The sequence below is a fragment of the Piliocolobus tephrosceles genome, chromosome 2 (assembly GCF_002776525.5).
Source record: "Piliocolobus tephrosceles isolate RC106 chromosome 2, ASM277652v3, whole genome shotgun sequence".
Classification (NCBI taxonomy): domain Eukaryota; kingdom Metazoa; phylum Chordata; class Mammalia; order Primates; family Cercopithecidae; genus Piliocolobus; species Piliocolobus tephrosceles.
Window position 1 is genome coordinate 41703709 of NC_045435.1, and position 25411 is coordinate 41729119.

The window sequence follows — 25411 nt, forward strand, 5'->3', positions numbered from 1 at the left end:
GGCATGATTAGTTTTGAAATGTGAGGAGATGAGATTTGGGAGGGGCCAGGGCAGAATGATACGGTTTGGCTGTGTCACCACCCAAATCTCATCTTGAATTCCCACATGTTGTAGGAGGGACCCAGTGGGAGGTAACTGAATCATCAGGGTAGGTCTTTCCCATGCTGTTCTTGTGCTAGTGAGTAAGTCTCAGGAGATCTGATGGTTTTATAAAGAGGAGTTCCCCTACACAAGTTCTCTCTCTCTCTGCCTGCTGTGATCCATGTTTAAGACGTAATTTGCTCCTCCTTGCCTTCTACCATGATTGTAAGGCCTCTCCAGCCATTTGGAACTGTATGTCCATTAAACCTCTTTTTCTGTATAAATTACCCAGTCTCAGGTATGTCTTTATCAGCAGCGTGAATATGGACTAATATGTACATATTACATATACAAAGTGTGTGTGTATATATATACACACATACACACACATACTTTAAAGCAGACTACAAGATATAAATATAGTAAGATACATATCGATAGTAAGATATATATAGTGTGTGTGTATATATATGTGTGTGCATATATATGTGTGTGTGTATGTGTGTGTGTGTATATGTATATATATATATATATATATATATATATAACTTGCCGACTCTGCTTTAAAACAAAGTATATAATTATAGCATAAATGTTAAAAGTTGGTAATGGCTCTCTCCAAAACAAATTAGCTAATCAAATCTATTCAAAGAAATGGAAAAGTGACTTGTGAAACTGCTTTAGTGATTGTTCCTTGACACTATAAAGCCAGGTCCTTTAAAAAAAAAAAAAAGAAAACTTCAAGAAAGCTGAATCCTCGGTGAACCTGTGTTTTGTAGCTAGAAATGGCAATCGTAGTGATAGGAGTATATCATTCAGGTGGCATATAATTTGTCTGAAAACCAAATTAGAATCGTGATTTTAATCACTTGTGCTTTAAGTTTCTGTCTCACTTACTAGACTGGTCATTTGAGTTACTCCCAGGGCATAGCATAGTACCGGCATGAAGCATGAACTGAAAAAGAAGGGAACTGATAAGTAGTACTAATAAGAAACAGTAAATAGGAAACATGATTTTAATAAAGTAAAGCTTTTGTAATAAATTCATTTTCAAGGACAATATGATACTACTCACAAGAGTTAACTGCTTTTAGGCTGGGTGTGGTGGCTCATGCCTGTAATTCCAGCACTTTGGGAGGCCGAGGCGGGTGGATCACCTTAGGTCAGGGGTTCGAAACCATCCTGGCCAACATTGAGAAACCCCGTCTCTACTAAAAAAATACAGAATTAGAAGGGCATTTGGGAGGGTGAGGCAGGAGAATCGCTTGAACCTGCGAGGCGGAGGTTGCAGTGAGCCGAAATTGTGCCATTGTACTCCAGCCTTGGCAACAAGAGCAAAACTCCGTCTCAAAAAAAAAAAAAAAAAAGGAGTTAACTGCTTTTACAAACTGCTGCCTAATCTAACACTAAACTTACCCATAGATTTGATTAAAATGTTCCTTTGAAACTCACATCAATTTATATCTTTGCATCACAACCTCCTGGAATTGGATAATTCTAGAACAGTAACTCTCAAAGTGTGCTCTGCAGAGACCCCTGTGAGACTCCCTTCAGAGAGTCTGTGAAGTCAAACTATTTTTTATAATAATTCAAATAAGTTATTTGCTTTTTTTCACTGTGGTGACATCTGCATTAATGACGTAAAAGCAATGGTGGGTAAAACTTCTGGAACGATAGTGAAAAGGCAGTGACACCAAACTCACTAGTGGTTACTGTATTCTTTACCTGCCATGTACTCACAGAAAAAAAAAAAAAAAGCCAATTTACTTAAGAATGTCTTTGTAAAGCAGTAAAAATCATTAAATTTATTACATCAAGATGTAGTAATTTAAAAAATTCTCTATGTAAAAAGTGGGAAGTACATATAAAGCACTTCTGTTGCATACCAATATATAGAGGTTGCCTAGAGAAAAAGCACTTGTGTGACTGATTTGTAAGCTGAATTAGCTGTTTTTTGTTTGTTTGTTTCCATGGACTACTATTCTGATGTGAAAGAAAAACTATGGAGATTCAGGTTTGGGGAATGAGTTAGATATTTTCTCAAGATTGAATAAAATGAGGCTATCGAAAACAACAGTATTTGTTATCAATTACAAAATTTGAGCTGTAAAATGAAAATCAGAATTTTGGACAACCTTATCTGGTATATCTGACAGATTCCCAATACTTTTCTGATGACACTGGGGATGTTAACAAATATGAATTTTACTCACTGTATAATAATAAAATGGATCAATATTTGCAAGATCTGCATAACTCTGTAAACTATCTCCAAAATGACTAATGAATGCACAGTGTTACAAAATCATAGCTAGGTTAAAGATCCATTCAAAGTGCAGGACAGACCAATGGATTTTCACGTAACAAAACACAAAAAGTTCACTGATATGTATTAGATTCCATACTGCATCTAACATTTAAGAAACTATCAGTTGTCAAGTTTTGGTATAGTATCAAAGAATAGCCACAATTATCTAAAAAGGCTATTACAATGTTTATCTTTTTTCCAAACACATTATCTGTGAATGGCCAAATTTTCATCCTGTAGTTCAACTAAAACAATATATATACTACAGTAGACTGAATATAGCAACAGATATGAGAATTCGGTTGTGTTCTATAAGGCCAGACATTGAAGTGACTGCAAAAATGTAAAACAATCCACTCTTTTCAGTGATTTTGTTTTGGTAAAGATAACTTTGACATAAAAATGTTATTTATGCTAACATGTAGTAGGTTTATTAATTTTTATTTTTTTCTTAATTAACAAGTTACTTTAACTCCTGTTTTAATTTCTAATAAGGTAAATATTAAAAAATTTAACCCATTTAAAATAAAAGCTGGCCAGGTGCAGTGGTTCACATCTGTAATCCCAGCACTTTGGGAGGCCAAGGCAGGCAGATCACTTGAGGTCAGGAGTTCAAGACCAGTCTGGCCAACGTGGTGAAACCCCGTCTCTACTACAAATGCAAAACTTATCCAGGCGTGGTGGTGGGCGCCTGTAATCCCACCTACTTGGGAGGCTGAGGCAGGAGAATTGCTTGAACCTGGGAGGCAGAGGTTATAGTGAGCCAAGATCATGCTACTGCATTCCAGCCTGAGCAACAAGAGCAAAACTCCATCTCAATAAATAAATAAATAAATAAATAAATAAATAAATAAATAAATAAATAAATAAAAAGACTAGGAAACAATATGCCTCCAGAGACTAGATTATAATGACTTTATATTAGCAATAAACCAAATTTTAAAGGAAAAATTGGTTCTGGAGGTATTTAATATTTGTCTGGAGGACAAAAAATGATATAAACATTCCAAAAGGACTGTTTTCTCGGAAACAGAATTATTCCATTGGAATATAGAAACATTCCTAACGTAGTTATAATCTTATAGTTTGACTTAATCTTACAGTTTGTTGGGTTGTTAAATGCAAAAATACCAACCTAGTGAAGACACAGATGCTCAGCTAATACTTTTTTTTTTGGCATGTGTGGGGGTGAGGGAGTGGCAGTGACACAGGGAGTGCCAAACTGTGGTTACCACCCAAACCCTAGAAGAATTTCTAGAGCCATAATTCAAGGAGAGATTGTCATTAAATTATGTCAATTCTGTAAGTTAATGCTGGACCTTCCCAAAGAGGTAAATGTGAAACTTTAGGGACTCATTCTTTCTACACTCAAGTGCCAGAGTTACATGTTAAATATTAACATGCTATTATGATATGAAATGTATATTTAAAGACACATAACAATGGAGTGTGGCAGTATTACCACTGAGCCAGTGAGAACAACAAAACAATCATTAGAGTTGAAAAGAGAAGGGCAGGTTGATTAAAGTCTTCACAACTGAAGAAAAGCTAACAGAGATATGACAATGGTCTCGGGACATCAGGTCACAAAGACCCAAGTACAGTCAAGCAGAAGGCCTCTATAGAGACAAAATCTTAAATACAAAACCATCCCTTTTCCTTGAACATGTGCTGTAATACATGAGAATTTCAATTACATGCTTTTTGCTTGTTTCTAACTTTTTACTGAAGTATACTGACAGTCTACAAACAGATACATATCACAAGTATATGGGTTTAACGAATTGTGATGAACTAAACATACAAGGTAACCAACACCCAGACCAAGAAACGGAACATTACCAGCATCCCAGAAGCCCACCTCAAACTCCCATCGCTAGCCATGATTGAAAAGCTCCAGGAATTTCATGGCTGCCTAGTTTTTAAGGGTTAAGGAATATATTACCACATAAGACTGCCCCTGAATGCTTTTCTTTATTTTGTATCTTGAATCTTAACCATGTTTAATGTTTCCTTCTCCTCCACTCTAAATAAAGGTAGAAGTATCTTGGTTTCCTTAAAAGACAAACACCAGCTGGGCATGGTGGTTCACGCCTGTAATTCCAGCACTTTGGGAGGCTGAGGTGGGCGGATCACCCAAGGTCAGGTGAGACCAGCCTGGCCAACACGGCAAAACCCCGTTTCTACTAAAAACACAAAAATTAGCTGGGTGTGGTGGCAGGAGCCTGTGGTCCTAGCTGCTTGGGAGGCTGAGGTGGGAGGATCACTTGAACCCAGGAGGTGGAGGTTGCAATGAGCCAAGATCACGCCACTGCACTCCAGTCTGGGTGACAGAGCGAGACTGTCTCAAAAAAAAAAAAAGACAAAAAAAAAAAAAAGACAAACACTGACATTTATCTACAAATGGAATACCATTGTTATGAATATTAAAATTACAGAGTTTTATGAAAAAGAGTCTTTTGTAACTATTTGTTTTTATAACAGAATTAGAAAGCGAATCAAAAGCTACTGTCTGTGTATCTCAAGCATGTTACTTCATCTCTCTACATCAATTTCTTCACCTATAAACACAACCCTAAATACCTTGACAGAGTTACATTCTCCTAGCCTCCTACCTTGAATCATTTGGGTGTGATTTATGATACTGTTTTCACCAATTCACTACATAGATTATCTATAAGCTCTACCAAATTTAATTCAGCAAGTAATATCTGGAATATTTAGTACTTAACAAACTGTATGCTTTACTAACTACAATTATTTGGTACACAGTTTAAAAGAAAGAGAAATGGTGATATAAAGCAACATCAAGGATTTAATGATTCTATATGTTTGAAATGTTCTATGTATATATTTAGAACTTAATATTTAGAACTTAACATACTGCATGTTTTATTAGCTAGAATTATTTGGTACACAGTTTAAAAGAAAGAAATGGTGATATAAGGCAACATCAAGGATTTAATGATTGTATATGTTTGAAATGTTCTATAAATATATATCAGTTTCTATATATATATCAGTTACATATATGTAAGTTTTTTGTTTGTTTTGTTTTGTTTCAGAGACAGGTCTCACTATGTTGCCCAGGCCAGTCTCGAACTCCTGGGCTCAGGCGATCCTCCTGTTTCAGCCTCCCCAAGTGCTGGAATTACAGGGATAAGACACCGTGCCCTGCCACTGTTTGTTTTTTTATTTTTTGAGACAGGGTTTCACTCTGCTACCCAGGCTGGAGTGCTGTAGCACAATTATAGCTCACCGCAACCTCAAACTCGCGGGCCTAAGGAGTTCTCCCATCTCAGCCACTAGAGTAGCTGGTACTATAGGTGCACACCACTACCACCACCAGCTAAAATTTAAAAAAAAAATTTTTTTTTTAGAGACAGGGTCTGGCTTTGTTGCCCAGGCTGGTCTCAAACTCCTGGGTTCCAGCAATCCTCCCACCTTGGCTTCCCAAAGTGCTGAGATTACAGGCTTGAGCCATCATGCCTGGCCTTTATCAGTTTGTTTTTTTAAAGAATCACTTGTTTGGCTATATAGCCTTCCCACTAGGCTTAATTACTATTTTGATCAAAAAATTTACATAAAAGGAGTCTGTACTTTTACTTGAGAATTGAAAGATACAGACTTTTGAAAAATGACCACGTGCCTAGTACGTGACAGACAAGAGGAAACTTAGGACACTCTATATAGTCAGGGAATGTTTATGACTTAAAAATTATCTCAGCATACTAGATGGGAAACAATGAAGGCCCTTGAAGACACAAACAGTATTTAAGTTTTTTTTTTTTTTGACAAAACCAAGCAGGTAAGATCATTTTGTGCATTTTAACTTGACTTTAATTCATACTTACTTCTCTGACTTCCACAAGATGGTCTGGAGGTAAATTAGTTCTTTTGCTCACTGATTGCAGTTTGGAATGTCCAACATTAAAAAAAGAAATGGCATTTTGACTTGGTCTCCTCTGCGATATAGGAGAATTACCACTAGATGCAAGTGAGAAGCTCCGTGACTTCAGAGGAGGATTATTCTGTTAGACAAACAAAATCATTCCTTTTGTTTTCTTCTTTAATTTAGGATCTGTAACCATCAAATTACCATACACTTAAGACTTACACATGAGCAGCATTTAAAATTAAATTAACTTCAGAATTGACTATGAGAACATTTCCGAAGATGATAAAATCTGAGATACTCAAAGTTTAAGCATTTTACATATCCCAAAGTAAACTGATAATGTATTTAGAAAATTATTTTCCAGTTTTGTGGTGTCAAAAAAATATTCTTTCACATTTAACAAATACTAGAATAACAAGAAGTTTCTAATTTCAGATTTTTAAACACCGTAACTTTTTTTCTTCTTTTTCTTTTGGAGATGGAGTCTCGCTCTGTCGCCCAGGCTGGACTGCAGTGGCGCGACTTGGCTCGCTGCAACCTCCACTTCCCGGGTTCACACCATTCTCCTGCCTCAGCCTCCTGAGTAGCTGGGATACTATAGGCGCTCTCCACCATGCCCAGCTAATTTTTGTATTTTTTTTAGTAGAGACAGGGTTTCACTGTGTTGGTCAGGCTGGTCTCGAACTCCTGAACTCTTGATCCACCTGCCTCGGCCTCCCAAAGTGCTGGGATTACAGGGGTGAGCCACTGCGCCTGGCCTTTTTTTTTCTTTTTGAGACTAAGTCTCACTCTGTTGCCTAGGCTTGAGTGCAGTGGCGTGATCTCGGCTCACTGTAACCTCCACTTCACGGATTCATATGATTCCTCTGCCTCAGCCTCCTGAGTAGCTGGGATTACAGGCATGCACCACCATGCCCAGTTAATTTTTGTATTTTCAGTAGAGACAGGGTTTTGCCATGTTGGCCAGGCTGGTCTTGAACTCCTGATCTCAGGTGATCTGCCCACCTCAGCTTCCCGAAGTGCTGGGATTATAGGCGTGAGCCACTGCACCTGGCCTTAAACACCATGATTAATACAAAAAATGCACTCAGCAATAAATACATTTCTTAATGTAACATGCCAAGTTCCCTTTGATACAAACTAGTACTTTCTCACTGACAATGACTAGAACCTTATGGTATGAGAAAAGCTGTTGTGTTGGATTTCCTGAAGACTAGGTTTTAGGCCGAAAGTACAAACAGTTTTTAAAAATTCACTTCTCGGGGAAACCAACAGGAAGAATGACTAAAAAAAAAAATGGTAAAACCAAGTTATCACCTAGGTATGAAATCCTTTAAATATGATGCCCATATATTACTTTTAGACATCTCTAACCTCAGATTTCAAGTAATGAGACTCTCCTTTCACCTTGAAAAATATTTTTAAAAACACTCCAAAGAAGATATGCAAATGAAACCAATAAGCACATGAAAAGGTGCTCAACTTGATTAGTCATTAGGTAAATGAAATCAAAACCACAATAAGATTCCACTTTGTATCCACTAAGATAACCATAATAATTTTTTTAAAGGACAGTAACAAGTATTGGCAAGGATATACAGAAATTAGAACCCTCATATATTGTTGATGGGAATGTAAAAGAGCGTGGCTGCTTTGGAAAACAGTTTGGCAGTTTCTCAAAAAGTTAAACATAGAACTATCACATGATCCAGCAATTCTACTCCCAGATAGATACCCTAGAGAAATGAAATCATACGTTCACATAATAACTTGAACACAAGTGTTCATGGCAGCACTATTCATAATGTCTACAAAATGAAAATAACCCAATGTCCACCAACTGATGAATGGATTAAAAATAGTATATCTATACATAAAACATTATTCAATCTTAAAAAAGGAATAAAGGAATAAAGTACTGATACATGCAACAACATGGATGAAACTTGAAAACATGCTAAATCAAAGAAGCCAGATGCAACAAACCTCATATTACATGGTTCAATTTACATAAAATGCCCAGAATAGACAAAATCCATGGAATAGAAAATAGAGTTTGCTAGGGGACTGGGAAGGAGAGAACAGAGAGTGACTGCTAGTGGCTCCAGATTTTTTATTTTTTTGTAGGAGGGATGAAAATGTTCTGAAATTAGAAAGTTGCAATGCGGCCGGGGGCGGTGGGATCACATCTGTAATCCCAGCACTCTGGAAGGCCAACGTGGGCGGATCACTTGAGGTCAGGAGTTCGAGGCCAGCCTGGCCAACATGGTGAAACCTGTCTTTACTAAAAGTACAAAAATAAGCTGGGTGTGCTGATGCATGCCCGTAGTCCCAGCTACTTGGGAGGCTGAGACAGGAGAATCACTTGAACCCAGGATGTGGAGGTTGCAGTGAGACAAGATCGCACCACTGCACTCTAGCCTGGGCCACAGGAAAAAACTCTGTCTCAAAAAAAAAAGTTTCAATGGTTGAACCACCTTGTGAATATACTAAAAACCACAGAATTATACATATATACTTTAAAAGGGTGAATTTTACAGTATGTGAATAGTATCTCAATTTTAAAAGGCAAAAAATAAAAAATATTCCTTCCTCATTTTTGTATATTAATATTGTATATAAATCTACATACCTTTCCAATAGCTTCAGTATGATGTTGTGTACATATCTGAAGTCTGCTAACCCAGTGCTGTCGCTCTTTTGCATCTGTAGCTATTAAAAGAATGTGAAAGTTATTTTATATTTATTTATTTAGGAACACAATCGCCTACAGTATGAAGATCAGATTACTGAAAAGCAGATACTGGTCTTACTCGCACCAGAGCAAACTTCCCTTACTAGAGGGAGGCAGGAAAGAGGCCAAAGCACCAACTTTGTTAGGGAACACAGTAGCTGGATGTAGCTACTTCATTAAAAAGGATAAATTACATGCAGTGAGGTGAGGATGAGAGACTGACATGTTGTAACTCATAAAAATAGGTTCTTATTTAAAGAAATAACCCCTTTATTAAGTATTTGATGTATAATCAATACTTACAGATCTGCAGGAGCATGCTCACTTGGGATTACCATTATACTTTGTGTATTTATTAAATAAAAAACTTCTACACACATTAAATTTATCTTAACAGAAGTTATATGTTATTTTAATAAATGACATTATAATAAATCCCAATAATGTACATCAGTTACTGAAAGCTGCAAAAAGGGCATGTAAACTAAACCATGTAAAGGGGTGAAATACATTAAAAAAAATCATTTAAAGTCTATGTTTCTAGATTTTCAGTAATCAGTTTCACCTACACAGTTTTTTAGACGGGCCAGTCCTAAACAAACATACATTGTTGCACTTGAAAACAGTTATTTATTACAACAGATTTCATAAATTCTCAAAGCACTTCCAAGGTTCAGAATATTGTATTTACATCACTGATGACAGCAGTTTCTATTTCCAAAGCCCATATGAAAGCATGTAATACACCAACTTCTCAAAAAAAGAAGAAAATCACAATATTAATTCTCATATCTCAGTCATACCTCTGAGTTTATATTGTTCTCCACTGGCAGCGTTTACAGTGAAGGTGTGAGAATCCTCATCACTGGGTGATATTACAGCTCCTGCAAGCTGCAAAGTTCCTCTAGGTTTCTGATTTCTAGACTGTTCATTCACAAAGTACTCCAACAGCCCAGCTTCATTGTTTAAAACAAAAAACCTGCAATGATTTTTTAAAATCCATAATTTGTAAACATTTTCCCTCAGCAAACTAAAGCAAAGCAAACTTCAATCACTTACACATTTCAGGGTTTTGTTCTTAACAATAAAATTTAAAAGCATTTCAAGAGATACTTGGAAACACTAGACTGAATTTTCTAGCAGTGAAGATTACTAAAAATTGAATGAGTTAGGCCGGGTGCAGTGGCTCACGCCTGTAATCCCAGCACTTTGGGAGGCAGAGGTGAGCGGATCACCTGAGGTCAGGAGTTCAAGATCAGCCCGGCCAACATGGTGAAACCCCATCTCCACTAAAAATACAAAATTACCCAGGCGTGGTGGTGCATGCCTGTAATCCCAGCTACTCGGGAGGCTGAGGCAGGAGAACTGCTTGAATCTGGGAGGCAGAGGTTGCAGTGCACTGAGATAGAGTCACTGCACTCCAGCCTGGGCACAAAGAGCGAAACTCCGTCTCAAAAAAAAAAATTGAATGAGTTTAAAAAAGATACAAACCCTTCAGCTGAGGGAGAGGCATTTATTAAGTAAGAGGCCTATCAGTTAATGCACAAAAGGAAGCAAAGATACCATATCCTTTCAGAGAAAGATTTTTCCCCAGAATTCATTAACAGAGGGTAAACTGCCAGAGGACAAATGGTAGTGAAAATTTTTATTTAAAATTCACTGGAAATAAATCAAAATATGAGCTCTGAGGTTAAGGCAAGATATACTAGGCAAAATATGCACGGTGATTTAAGATTTAATCAGTGAAATATACAATGAGAATAACGGTAAAAAAGACTTCGTGAATGTATCATTAAATAAGTCGAAACTAAAGATTACTTCTGTATAAAAATGAAAAAGCTGCAATTGGAGATGGTGAAATATAAGGACCTTGAAACTAAATGATGAAATGTTGATACACTCTGGAAAAGAATTTGATGAAATACTGATACACTTTGGAAAAGAATATTCTGATTTGGTTCTAGATTAACTAGTTTCAAAAATACATTTCAGAAATTCCGATTTAAGTAGTACAAAAAAATTTTTTTTTTTTTTGAGATGGACTCATGCTCTGTTGCCCAGGCTGGAGTGTAGTGACACCACTTCAGCTCACTGCAACCTCTGCCTCCCAGGTTCAAGCGATTCTTGTGCCTCAGCCTCCCAAGTACCTGGGATTACAGGCACCCACCACCATGCCCGGCTAATTTTTGTATTTTTAGTAGAGATAGAGTTTTGCCATGTTTGCCAGACTGATCTCGAACTCCTGACCTCAGGCGATCTGCCTGCCTTGGCCTCCCAAAGTGCTTGGATTATAGGCATGAGCCACCTCATCTCGCCCCTTTTTAAAAAAGGAATGCTAGGCCGGACGCAGTGGCACACACCTGCAATCCCAGCACTTTGGGAGGCCAAGGCGGGTGGACTGCCTGAGCTCAGGAGTTTGAGACCAGCCTGGGCAACACAGTGAAACCCCATCTCTACTAAAATACAAAAAACTAGCTGGGCGAGGTGGTGTGCACCTGTAATCCCAGCTACTTGGGAGGCTGAGACAGGAGAATCACTTGAACCCTGGAGGTGGAGGTTACGGTGGGTGAGGTGAGATCGCGCCACCGCACTGCAGCCTAGGTAACAGAGTAAGACTCCATCTCACAAAAAAAAAAGTAACTCAAAAAAGGGCTGGATGAGTTGAGATCACTTGAATTCAGGAGTTCGAGACCAGTCCGGCCAACATGGCAAAACCCTGTGTCTACCAAAAAAAAAAAAAAAATACAAAAATTAGCTGTGTGTGGTGGTACATGCCTGTAATTCCAGCAACTTAGGAGGTTGGGGCAGCAGGATGATTTGAGCCTGAGGTGGAGGTTACAGTGAGCTGAGATCATGCCACTGTACTCCAGCCTGGGCAACAGAGCAAGACCCTGTCTCAAATAAACTAATTAATTAATTAACATAAAATAAAAATTAACTAAAAAGTTTTAAACTTTTAAAATTCAAGTTGTGTGGCCAGGCATGGTGGCTCGCGCCTGTGATCCTAGCACTTTGGGAGGCTGAGGCGGGTGGATCACCTGAGGTCAGGAATTTGAGACCAGCCTGACCAACATGGTGAAACCCCGTCTCTACTAAAAATACAAAAATGAGCTGAGCGTGCTGGTGCATGCCTGTAATTCCAGCTACTCAGGAGGCTGAGGCAGGACAATCACTTGAACCCCGGAGGCAGAGGTTGCAGTGAGCCGAGATCGTACCATTGCACTCCAGAGCTGGGTGACAGAGTGAGACTCTGTCTCAAAAAAAAAAAAACAATAATTCATGTTTGGGTTTGGAGAAGTCTGGCATTCTACATGTTAGCCTGTTCCATAATAGAACTTGGTAGACAATTTGATCCAGTTTAATATGCCTGCCCCACAACTACCAATTCTACAAAGTATTTGAGACAACTGGTTTTCCCGCTTCCTGACAGCTTGTGTGACCTTGGGCTGGTTATTCAACCTCTCCAAGATCCCAGAGAAGCTGTGAATCTGGCACAAGACGGGAACCTAATACAAATGTGTTTGCTGCCTCCAAACCCCTATTTCTCTTCCTCTAAGAACCTAACTTCTGCAAGTATAAAATGCCCAAGCCAGGTGAACAAGTGATTCTAATCTTCATTTAATAGTAACAACTGGCCAGGTGCGGTGGCTCAAGCCTGTAATCCCAGCACTTTGGAAGGCCGAGACGGGCAGATCACGAGTTCAGGAGATCGAGACCATCCTGGCTAACATGGTGAAACCCCGTCTCTACTAAAAACTACAAAAAACTAGCCGGGCGACGCGGCGGCGCCTGTAGTCCCATAGTCCCAGCTACCCGGGAGGCTGAGGCAGAAGAATGGCGTGAACCCGGGAGGCGGAGCTTGCAGTGAGCTGAGATCCGGCCACAGCACTCCAGCCTGGGTGACAGAGCGAGACTCCGTCTCAAAAAAAAAAAAAAAAAAAAAATAGTAACAACTTTTAGAAAACGTGGGAAACTTAGAAAATGTGGGAAATCCTTCTCTAAAAGGTTTCCCAGCCATGTCTTGTCTAAAGTAATATCAAAATATAAAATTATCGGGCCCTATTTCTGGTCTCTTAGGAGAGACTGATGTGACACAAATAATCACACTTACCTGTATTGCCACCCAGTGACAAGGTTGGTATACTTCATTAAATAGCCATACACATTTTCCATGTGATCACTGTTTCAAAAAGAAAATGCCAAAGTTAGTAAAAAGTAGAAGAAATCCCAGGAAGATAATGGTACAATTTTCAAAATAGCTACAGATACATATATGCTTTATAAATGCCTCAAATTTTATTCAGAAGTAAAATGTATAGGTCAACAGAGGCATTTAATCTCCCAAATTTCATATCTATAGGACTTCATCAATTTCCTCAAAACAAGTACAATACCTCACAAATTATATATTATCATAAATATTCCAAATGTAAAATCATTATACAAATATAAAATTACATAAACATAAAACAAATATACTATAAGTACTATATTATAAATGGGGTGGCCGGGCACAGTGGCTCGACCCTGTAATCCCAGCACTTTGGGAGGCCAAGGCAGGAGGATCACTTGAGGTCAGGAGTTCGAGACCAGCCTGGTCAACATGGCAAAACCCCATCTGTACTAAAAATACAAAAATTAGCCAGGCGTGGTGGTGTTTGCCTGTAGTCCCAGCAACTTGGGAGGCTGAGGCAGGAGAATCACTTGAACCCAGGAGGTAGAGGTTGCACTGAGCTGAGATTTCACCACTGTACTCCAGCCAGGGTGACAGAGTGAGACTCCGTCTCCAAAAAAAAAAAAAAAAAAAAATTGGGCTGAGTGCAGTGGCTCACGCAAGTAATCCCAACACTTTGGGAGATCAAGACAGGAGGATCACTTGAGCCCAGGAGTTCAAAACCAGCCTGGGCAACATAATGAGACCCTGTCTCTCTTTATTAAATACAATAAATAAATAAATAAATAAATAAATAAATAAGAATAATAAACAAAGCCCACAACTAGAGGAAAGAATTCTTCTCTAGAAATACAGCCACTTGGGTTTCTGCTAGTTCTTATACTTCGGCCCAGGTCACAATCAAGTTATTTATTTCAGTTGTTTTGAGATACATCGCTTAGAAAAGCAGAGAGCTGTATTTTTGGTTTGGCTCCCCTATCTTCCCCAGGCTTTCAGGCTTAAGCGGCCCTTTGGCGCCATAGAAAACCCAATGCCCCTAGACTCTGCCTCAAAGAAATTCCCTAAAGAGTTCCTCCTCTATTTTAGGTACTTAGTACACAGCTCAGCTTCCCGAAAAACTTATTCTTGGCCAGGCATGGTGGCTCACACCTGTAATCCCAGAACTTTTGGAGGCCGGGGCAGGTGGATCATCACCTGAGGTCAGGAGTTCGAGAACAGTCTGGCTAACACGGTGAAACCCCGTCTCAACTAAAAATACAAAAAATTAGCCAGGCATGGTGGCATGTGCCTATAATCCCAGCTACTTGTGAGGCTGAGGCAGAAGAATCACTTGAACCCGGGAGGCAGAGGTTGCAGTGAGCCGAGACTGTACCACTGCACTCCAGCTCAGACAGCAGAGTGAGACTCCATCATAAACAAAAACAAAAACAAAAACAAACACCAGAAAAACTTACTCTTTGTCTAGTCTGTCCTGTTGCTACATAATCTGAATATATGCTTACATTCTGCATCAATCCATAACAGGTTTGAGGTAGTATACAACCTAAATATTTTCTCAAAGTGCCAAGATTTTTCATAATTCACCATTCTGGGAATTACTCCTTAATCTAGGTTCGCTACACCAAGCTTTCATTTCTACGTAAGTGTCAAGTGATAGCCATTAGCATGTAATAAAAAACATCACAACTCAATTATAGTTCAATTCCTCTGGTTTTAAGACTGTATATATTCTTCAAATGTGTGTGAACTATGGGGCAAAACTTTCTTAAAACCTTACATATACTTATCTATACCTGAGAAAAACAAAATTTTTATTTCAAAGCAATAAATAAAATACATCATCTTGCTGGGCGCAGTGGCTCACGCCTGTAATCCCAGCACTTTGGGAGGCCGAAGTGAGCGGATCATGAGGTCAGGAGATCGAGACCATCCTGGCTAACACGGTGAAACCCCATCTCTACTAAAAATACAAAAAATTAGCCAGGCATGGTGGTGGGTGCCTGTAGTCCCAGCTACTCGGAGGCTGATGCAGGAGAATGGCATGAACCCAGGAGACAGAGCTTGCAGTGAGCCGAGATCGCGCCACTGCACTCCAGCCTGAGCGACAAAGCGAGACTCCGTCTCAAAAAAAAAAATACATCATCTTTATTTAGTCACTACTCTCATACTACTGAAGGTACGCCCCATTTTGGTCATATCTAAGTTATTTATATCTATCAGCTCAAGTGACCCTCCTACCTCAGCATCTGAGTAGCAGAAACTATAGGAACGTACAACCGTGCCCAGCTAATTTTTAAATTTTTTTGTGGGGACAAGGGGTCTCACTATGTTGCCCAGTCTGCTCTCAAACTCCTGGGCTCAAGTCATCTTTCCACTTTGGCTTCCCAAAGTGTTGGGATTACAGGTATCAGCCAAAAATTTTTAAAAGTGTACAATTTCAGTAACATCAATCGCTAAAAAGATCCCACATGTATCTTTTTTTTTTAATTGAGACAGCATCTCGCTCTTTTGTCTAGGCTAGAGTGCAGTGGCGTGATCTCAGCTCACTGCAACCTTTACCTCTGGGGTTCACGCGATTCTTCTGCCTCTGCCTGCCAAGTAGCTGGGACTACAGGCACCAGCTACCAAGCCCAGCTAATTTTTGTATTTTTAGTAGAGATGGGGTTTCGCCATGTTGGCCAGGCTGGTTTCAAACTCCTAGCCTCAAGTGATCAGCCTGCCCCCGCCTCCCATAGTGCTAGCATTACAGGTATGAGCCACTGCACCTGGCCCTAAGCGTATCTTCATATATCACATCATAGTAATGTTCTCTGTTTAATTTTCTAATGCTATTAATATTTTGTTGACTCATATATCTAAAGAGTTAGCTTTCTGGAAAAAAAAAAAACCAAAACTATAAGGATATTGACATGGTTTATTTGGTAGGAGCATAAAGTCAGTTTCAAAAGAATCAGAAATTCAAATAAGTAAATTGCTGGCCTGTTTTTATTATATAAAACAGCTGTCTCCAGGTTACAAAGAATCAACTTGAAAATACCCTATTTTTTGGAACAGCTGGTTGCAATGTCCCTCCCTCATTCTTCCCCTTTTCCATGTATCCCAAGAAATAGCCACTATTCAAGGCAACCAGCAGATGTGGAACGACTGTGCCATCTGGTGGTCAGCATAAAAAGTGCTCCCTGACTGAACATCTTTTGTTCACACGTTTCTTCTACCGTCTTATGATTGAGTTACTATACCGTATCTCTAACTCTCATGCTTTATTCCTATCTAAAATGTGTGAATTTTTAGGGCCTGGTGTAGTGCCTCATGCCTGTAATCTCAACACTTTGGGAGGCCAAGGTGGGACAATTCCTTGAGTTCAGGAGTTTTGAGACCAGACTGGGCAACATAGGGAGACTCACCCCATCTCTAAAAACAATAAATAAAATAAAATGTGCAAATTTTTATAGAGTATTTTTAATGTGTGTCTGTTAATATGAATAAAATCTAGCTATTGAAGTGGGAACATAACACATATCTGATTATATTATACTATTTTGTGTTCTATAAAATAGAAGTGATGGTCCAAAACAGACTAATACCCTGAAAAATAAGCTATGAGAAAGTTAATTTCTTCTTCAGTCCTCCAAAAACTTCACTGCTCAAGAAACTGGGTATATTTCTCATCTTTTAAACTTGTTACCATTTAATTGGGATTAGTAGTAAAAGCTGATAGTCTATAAAAATAACTGATTAAACTTTGTCAAGTGTCTTTATTATATTTAATTTGATACTCATTTTCTCTTAAACATCTTAATAATAACTGCTTCAATTCTTTAATCTCCATTACTAAAACATACTTACTTCTTTTTTTTTTTTTTGAGACAGAGTCTCGCTCTGTTGCCCAGGTTGGAGTGCAGTGGTGCAATCTCGGCTCACTACAACCTCCGCCTGCTGGGTTCAAGCAATCCTCCTGCCTCAGCCTCCCAAGTACCTGGGATTACAGGTGCATGCCACCACGCCTGGTTAATTTTTCTATTTTTAGTAGAGACGGGGTTTCACCATATTGGTCAGGATGGTCTCGAACTCCTGACTTGGTGATCAGCCCGCCTCAGCCTCCCAAAGTGGTAGGATTACAGGCGTGAGCCACCATGCCCGGCAACATACTTATTTCTTAACCTTTCTTTATGAGACTTAAGATATATAAAATGTTTTTAAATTAAGCTACCTTTTAAACAGTTTCAAATCCTTTCAACTCAAAACAATTACTCAATACCTATTAAAACACAGCACTCTGAAAAAACATTGAAAAGCACAAGAAAATAAAAAATGCAATAACTAATAACTTTCCATCTCTAAACTATAATCTAATCTAAGAGAAATATATCTCCTTGAAGAAAAAGACAGTAACATGGGTTCCTGCTACTGGAAAAGACACACAATGGGACTACATTTTCAGCTGCCATACAAATAAAAAAGGCATTAAACAAATACACAGGATTCAGTAGTGAGTGAGAAGGCTGAAATGACTAGATCTGATGACTAATTAGACGTGAACTGAGACAGAAAGAATGAAGGTGAGAGAAAAGGACAAGGGCAACACTCAGATTTCCAGCTGGAACAACTGGGTGGAGAGGGATCACAGAGAAGTTTTGGATTTGTTCCAATTTAAGATGTTAAATTTAATGAACCTGCAGGACTATACAAGGAGATATCCAGTATCCAGTAAGGCGGCATGATTAGGGCTTGGTAGTCATCAGCATATAAGCATATAACTGGTATTTGAAGTTACAGTAGTAAATAAGGTCACCCAGGAAATATTACGAAAGGGCAAGAGATGGGACAGGGCCTAAGAGAGATCTCTAAGGAAAAGTTTTAAGGGCAAGGGGAACACAGAGAAGAGATAAGGAGCAACTGAGCAGTGGGAAGAAAACTAGCAGTATGGAAAGACAGAAACAAGAGAAAGTGTTTCAAGGTAAGTCTGTGGTCAATAATATTCAGTGGACAGGTGCCTTGGCTCACACCTGTAATCTCAGCACTTTGGGAGGATCACTTGAACCAGGAGTTTGAGACTAGCCTGGGCATCACAGTGAGATCCTGTCTCTACAAAAATAAAAATAAAAATTAGCTAGGCAGGGTGGCACACACCTGTAATCCCAGCTACTCAGGACACTGAGATGGGAGGATTGCTTGAGCCCAGGAAGTTGAGGCTGCAGTGAGCTGCAGTCGTGACATTGCACTCCAGCCTGGGAAACAGAGCAAGACCCTGTCTCAGGCCAGGCACGGTGGCTCATGCCTGTAATCCCAGCACTTTGGGAGGCTGAGATGGGTGGATCACTTGAGGTCAGGAGTTTAAGATCAGCATGGCCAACATGGTAAAACCCCATCTCCACTAAAAATACAAAAACTAGCTGGGCATGGTGGTGCATGCCTGTAGTCCCAGCTACTTGGGAGGCTGAGGCAGGAGAATCGCTTGAACCTTGGAGGCAGAGGTTGCACTGAGCCCAGATCCTGCCACTGCACTCCAGGCTAGGCATCAAAAGTGAGACCCTATCTCAAAAAAAAAAAAAATAGAAAACAAAATTTAATAAAAGTTCAGTGCTCCTGATAAAGTAAGATATGACAAAGACTGAGAAGACTCATTAGACTTACAACCAAGAGATAACAATTTAGTGGAACGATGAGGGCAGAGCCAGCTGGAAGTGACATCAGAGGTTGACAATAATGTCAAGAGGTTCTCCAGCTTGTAGACAAAAGAGCTATGGTATTTCTCAGGCTCCATAATCATATGAGCCAACTCCTCATAATCTCTCTCTCTATATATCTACCTACTGGTTCTATTTTTCTGGAAAACCCAAATAGCAATACCGTAACATATTTAACTACAGGCAGGAATTTACTCAACTTGCAATCAGTAAATGTGAGGTACCAGGCAAGTCACATGTCAAAATCCATACTTTCAACTAGGCAAAAAGTAACCTCCCAAAAGGCTTAGCACTTTGGTCCATTCTCTGGATAACAAATAGCATGAAGCAGGGAATGGCTTGCTTAGCTGAGGAAAAGGCTAATGACATTAAGAGATATTCCTTGCAATAGCTAGTGTATAGCCTGGGATATAATAAGTGTTTATTTGCTGAACGAATTAAGCAATGGGAAGAGAGAAACAGAATTTTTCTAAGAAACCATGAGGCAATTCTCAGTAGCCTGCCCACCTCCCCCCAAAAAAATTCAACTCGTGGCTGGGCGCGGTGGCTCAAGCCTGTAATCTCAGCACTTTGGGAGGCCGAGACGGGCGGATCACGAGGTCATTTCGAGACCATCCTGGCTAACACGGTGAAACCCCGTCTCTACTAAAAAATACAAAAAACTAGTCAGGCGAGGTGGCGGGCGCCTGTAGTCCCAGTTACTCGGGAGGCTGAGGCAGGAGAATGGAGTGAACCCGGGAGGTGGAGCTTGCAGTGAGCTGAGATCAGGCCACTGCACTCCAGACTGAGTGACACAGTGAGACTCTGTCTCAAAAAAAAAAAAAAAATTCAACTCACAGACTGTATACTCAAATCACAAACAAAATAAAGTCTAACTGTATCTTAATCTAGATCTATACTAGATCTATAATCTAGTATAAAGTCAACTGAGGGGTCCTCCCTCCTGCCAAGAGTCTTAAAAATGTTAGCACTCTTTGGACCTAGAATTTCACTTCTAGGTATCCCATCTGCAACAAACGATTAGAAATGCAGACAAAGCTGGGCACGGTGGCTCACGCCTGTAATCCCAGCACTTTGAGAGGCCTAGGCAGGCAGATCACCTGAGGTCAGGAGTTTGAAACCAGACTGGCCAACATGGTGGAATCCCGTCTCTGCCAAAAATATAAGAATTAGCCAGGTGGTGCATGCCTGTAGTCCCAGCTACTCGGGAAATTGAGGCACAAGAATTGCTTGAACTCGGGAGGCGGAGGTTGTGGTAAGCCAAGATCATGCCTAGACAAGATCGTGCCATTGCACTCTAGCCTGGGCAACAAGAGCGAAACTCCATCTCACACACACAAAAAAAAGATATGTACTGCAAAAATGTAAGGAAACTAAGAAATCACAGCACATTATTAATAAACCAAATCTTGCTCCTCAAGACTTGGTATACTTCTAACTAGATTTTGGAACAATATTTTATAGTTTCCAGTTACATGACTACAATCATCTTTATCTTGTTTTTACCAACATCTATAGCAGATTTCAGATACAGAAAACAAAATCTAGAGTATAGAAATATGTATCAATTTTCCTTTAACCCCTGCAGAGAAAAAAAAAAGCAGATATTTATGACTTTTTCTTCAAATCAACTCAAAAGAAGAGGTAAAACCTCTAAGACAGTGAACATTCATTAATATTTAGGCCAATCTCCTTTTCCCATCCGCAAACAGGCACTTTTCCTTATAATAGTATTGACAGTGGAAGAAACCACAAAATTATTGTGGTCTGACCATAAAAATTATTTCTATACTACACATTTGCAGACTTTTACACATTTACTGAAAAGTATAACTGTTTGCTAATGAGGAAAATAGATTTATCTGTTAATATGGTTAGCCAGTGAGGAGCTCAAAATTTAAAAAAAGCAGGCCCATCAAACACCCTGGTTTGTCTTTCAGTTCCTCTTTTGAATAGTTCTCTTCTGCCCTCTAAAAAGCATGTGGCATAGTTGCAGATTTCTGAATTTCTCTACAAGCTGACTTGAAGAATACAAAAATAATGAAAACATGCACATTTTATAAAGTGTGAATATTCACTATGAAAAAGGAAGGAAAGACCCAGAATTGGGAAATCTATCTTCTCTATAAATGGGAGAGAAAGCTCACATTGTATTAATATAAATTACTCTGGAAACAAGAAAATTTAAGGCTAATCTAATAAATTAAGTTCTTAAGTTTAATTTTTCAAAAGGGCCGGGCACGGTGGCTCACGCCTGTAATCCTAGAACTCTGGGAGGCTGAGGTGGGCGGATCATTTGAGGTCTGGAGTTTGAGACCAGCCTGGCCAACATGGTGAAACTTAATCTCTACTAAAAATACAAAAATCAGCCGGGTGTGGTGGCAAGCACCTGTGATTCCAGCTACTTGGGAAGCTGAGGCAGGAGAATCGCTTGGACTTGAACTTGGGAGGCAGAGGTTGCAGTGAGCTAAGATCTGCCACCACACTCCAGCCTGTGCAAGAGGGCAAGACTATCTCAAAAAAGTTTTTTTTTTTCAAAAGGTCATCATGAGATTATTTTGCAAATGCCACTGACGCCCTTCCTCTTCCTGATTATTTTGATGATCCTCCCAAAATTAGCCTTAGAATTCCTTCTTTCATTGTTTTGGGTGTGCACATTAATTCGGCATTAACTAACAAGAGTGCTTCAGACATAGTAGAGGCTCAAAAATATTTACTATGTAAGTTAGGACATGAGTAAATCATAAAACCAACCATGTACCTAACTAGTTATTATCAATAATTATTCATTCCTTTTAGAGAGTTTATCGAGTTTTAATACCTCTACGTAAATATCTATCTAGAAATAAAAGTTCTTCCACTTACTAGCTGTGTAACCTTAGCTACATGCAATATATAACTTCATGTAATCTAAGTCTATATTGTCATTTAGACTTAGGTTTTCTTCAACTGTAAAACAGGGATAATAATGCTCTATCTTCCTCCAGAGTTGTGAGAATTAAATGTGGTAACAGATGTGAAAACATTCTGGATACTATAAAGACAATTATCTACATTTCCAATACCCCATATCTCTGAGGATTGGCTAGATAAGACACTTAAACATTCTGGCAACTTTAGCTGGACATACCTAAAACCAGATGCATAATTTGACTCCCAAATTCTGTTTCCCCCTCTAGTCTTTATAATCTTGAGTCTATTATATTAACTGTCTAGGCATTTTCTGGCATGAATCCCAATAATCCCCACCTGCTGGTATTCTCACGCCCTTGTGTGGGACTTGCTTCTGAAGAACAGTGAAAAGTGATGTGAATTCACCTCAGCGCTTAGGTTACAAAAGACTGTAACTTCTCTCCAGCTAGCACTCTCTAGTCCTCTTACTTTCTCACTCTCAAGAAACAAGCTCCCAAGTTGTAAGACGCTCTGCGAAGAAGCCTATGTGGCCAGTGACCAAAGGAGGCCTCTGGCCATCAGTTCATGAGGAACTGAGTTATTTGTCCAATGGGCCAAAAGGAACTGAACTGCACCAAGAGTCTCGTGAATAAGCTAGGAAATGGATCCTTCCCAGTTCAGCCTTAAGAAAGACTCAGAGCCAGAAGACCCAGCTAAGCTGCCCTGAGATTCCTGACCCAAAGACACTATGAAATAATAAATGTTGCTGTTTTAATATATTAAATTTGGGGGTAATTTGTAATGCAGTAGTAGATACACTATCTCACACTGTATTTCAAAATAAATTCCAGATAGATTAAAAAGTTAAATATGAGCCTGGGCAATATCACAAGATCCTGTCTCTAGAAAACAATTTAAAAATTAGCTGGGCATGGTGGTGTGCACCTGTAGTCCCAGCTATTCCAGAGGCTGAATAGGAGGATCACTTATGCCTAGCAGTTCGAGGGTGCAGTGAGCTATGATGGAGCCACTACACTCAACCCTGGGAGACAGAGTGAGACCCTGTCTCAAAAAAAAAAAAAAAACAGTTAAATTGTAAAACTGCCAACTTTTAAAACTTAATGAAAACAAGTATTTATTTACTTAATTATTTTTGAGATAGGGTCTTGCTCTGTCACCCAGGCTGGAGCCCAGTGGCACAATCACAGCTCACTGAAGCCTAGAACTCAAGCAATCCTCCCACCACTTCAGCCTCCTGAGTAGGCATGCCACCATGGCCTGGCTAATTTTTAAATTTTCTGTAGAGATGGGGTCTCTCTATGTTGCCCAGGCTGGTCTCAAACTGCTGGGCTCAAGTGATCCCACCTCAGCGTCCCAAAGTGCTAAGGATCAACACTTTGGGTGAGCGACAGTGCCAGCCAAAACCAAGTATTTATAAAAGTTACTTTTTATAATTAGAAATTGATGGAAAAGAGGAATAAGAGGTCTGACTTAAGTTTTCTGTATGTCAAAATATGAAATTAAAATCTGAGGACTAGTGAAATCTTTGTAGTAAGTATAGCAAAGAATTTATACAAAACTAAAATATATTGCATGTCATCACATGTCAATTAAATAAAGAACTAATATCAATTTCTCTGGAATTACAGTCAAGAAATCAGTAAAAGATAGAGTTTCCAGAGAAGGAATCAGAGTGGCTGGGAAAAGTATGTAAGGGAAATGTTTCATTGTATATACACATCCCTTTACCTATTCAAAAGCAGAAAAATCAAAATATTTTTAAAGGAATATTGATATTTAATGTTAATTGACATTTTAATAAGAGATCTCAAGCACATTAAAAAGAAAAATATTAAGACCTAATAGGAGATGTATAAAAAACACATATGCAGATATTTCACAAAAGAAAACAAAAATGATCATAAGGAAAAATGAACTAAAAATGCATCAGAAACCTAAACATAAGCACTAAAACAAAACTCCTAGACAAACATATAGGTGTAAATCTTTGTCATCTTGAACTTGACAATCGTGTTTTAGATGTGACACAAAACTATAATGAGAAGAAAAAACTCATTAGACTTCATGAAAATTAAAAACTGTTGTGTTGCAAACAATATCATCAAGAAAGTTGTTGTAAACCAAAAATAAAATTCGAAGGCACCCCGCAACCAGCTGAATAGATTCCCCGTTTGGCCAGGGCACCCTAAATTTTAACCTGAAAGACTGGTTCAGGCCATAATAGGAAGTGGGGGTTGAATACACCTCATTATACCTCTCCAACATTAACGTCAACACTCAACACAGACCTTAAGTCTGATAAGAAACATTTACAGTCTATTCTCTCTAAAACCTGCTACTTGGAGGCTTCATCTGCGTGATAAAACCTAGGTCTCCACAATCCCTTATCATAACCCAGACATTCCTTTCTATTGATAACTCTTTCAACCAATTGCCAATCAAAATCTACCTATCGCCTGGAAGCCCCCCCCAACCCTCAAGTTGTCCCTCCCTTCCAGATCTAACCAATGTAAATCTTACACGTATTTGATTGATCTATTATGTCTCCCTAGACTGTATAAAAGCAAGCTGTCTTGGACTACCTTGGGCACATGTCATGAGGACCTCCTGAGGCTGTGTCACAGGCCTGTCTTCAACCTTGGCAAAAATAAACTTTCTAAATTGTTCGGACATGTCTCAGATACTTTTGGTTTACACATTAAAAAGAGCCGGGCACATTGGTTGAGGCCTATAATCCCAGCACTTTGGGAGGCCAAGGCAAGAAGATTGCCTAAGCCAGGATTTCAAGACCAGCCTGGTCAACATAACGAGATTCTGTTTCAATTTAAAAATAAAAATATTGGCCAGGCATGGTGGCTCACATCTATAATCACAGCACTCTGGGAGGCCGAGGCAGGCGGATAACCTGAGGTCAGGAGTTCGAGCCGGGAGGTGGAGGCTGCAGTGAGCCGAAATCATGCCACTGCACTCCAGCCCAGCCGACAAAGACTCCATCTCAAAAAAAAAAAAGTTAAAATAATTCCTTCTTTTTTTTTGAGATGGAGTCGCTCTGTCAACCAGGCTGGAGTGCAGTGGCATGATCTCAGCTCACTGCAACCTCTGCCTCGCAGGTTCAAGTGATTCTCCTGCTTCAGCCTCCCAAGTAGCTGGGATTACAGGCGCCCACCACTATGCCTGGCTAACTTTTTTGTAATTTTAGTAGAGACGGGTTTCACCATGTTAGCCAGGATGGTCTCCAACTCCTGACCTTAGGTGATCCACCGCTTTGGCCTCCCAAAGTGCTGGGATTATAGATGTGAGCCACCGCACCGGACCAAAATTAAAATAATTCTAACAGCATATACTTATAGAGTAATAAGTTGGATTAAGATACTAAAAACAGGCCGGGCGTGGTGGCTCACACCTGTAATCCCAGCACTTTGGGAGACCGAGGTGGGTGGATCTTGAGGTCAGGAGATCGAGACCATCCTGGCTAACACAGAGAAACCCTGCCTCTAATAAAAGTACAAAAAATTAGCCGGGCGTGGTGGTTGGCGCCTGTAGTGCCAGCTAATCGGGAGGCTGAGGCAGGAGAATGGTATGAACCTTGGAAACGGAGCTTGCAGTGACCCAAGAT

General features: G+C 39.5%; 1 protein-coding gene across 1 annotated transcript in view; it reads right to left on the minus strand.

Moving 5' to 3' along the window:
* OSBPL11 (oxysterol binding protein like 11) overlaps window positions 1-25411 on the minus strand; it is a 72891-nt gene that overhangs the window by 42854 nt on the left and 4626 nt on the right. Inside the window, exons 2-5 of the mRNA XM_023215242.3 lie at window positions 13133-13201; window positions 9825-10000; window positions 8920-8999; window positions 6244-6420 (exon numbers count right to left, since the gene is read on the minus strand). Coding sequence (XP_023071010.1) covers window positions 6244-6420; window positions 8920-8999; window positions 9825-10000; window positions 13133-13201 — 502 coding nt within the window. The remainder of the gene's footprint in view (window positions 1-6243; window positions 6421-8919; window positions 9000-9824; window positions 10001-13132; window positions 13202-25411) is intronic.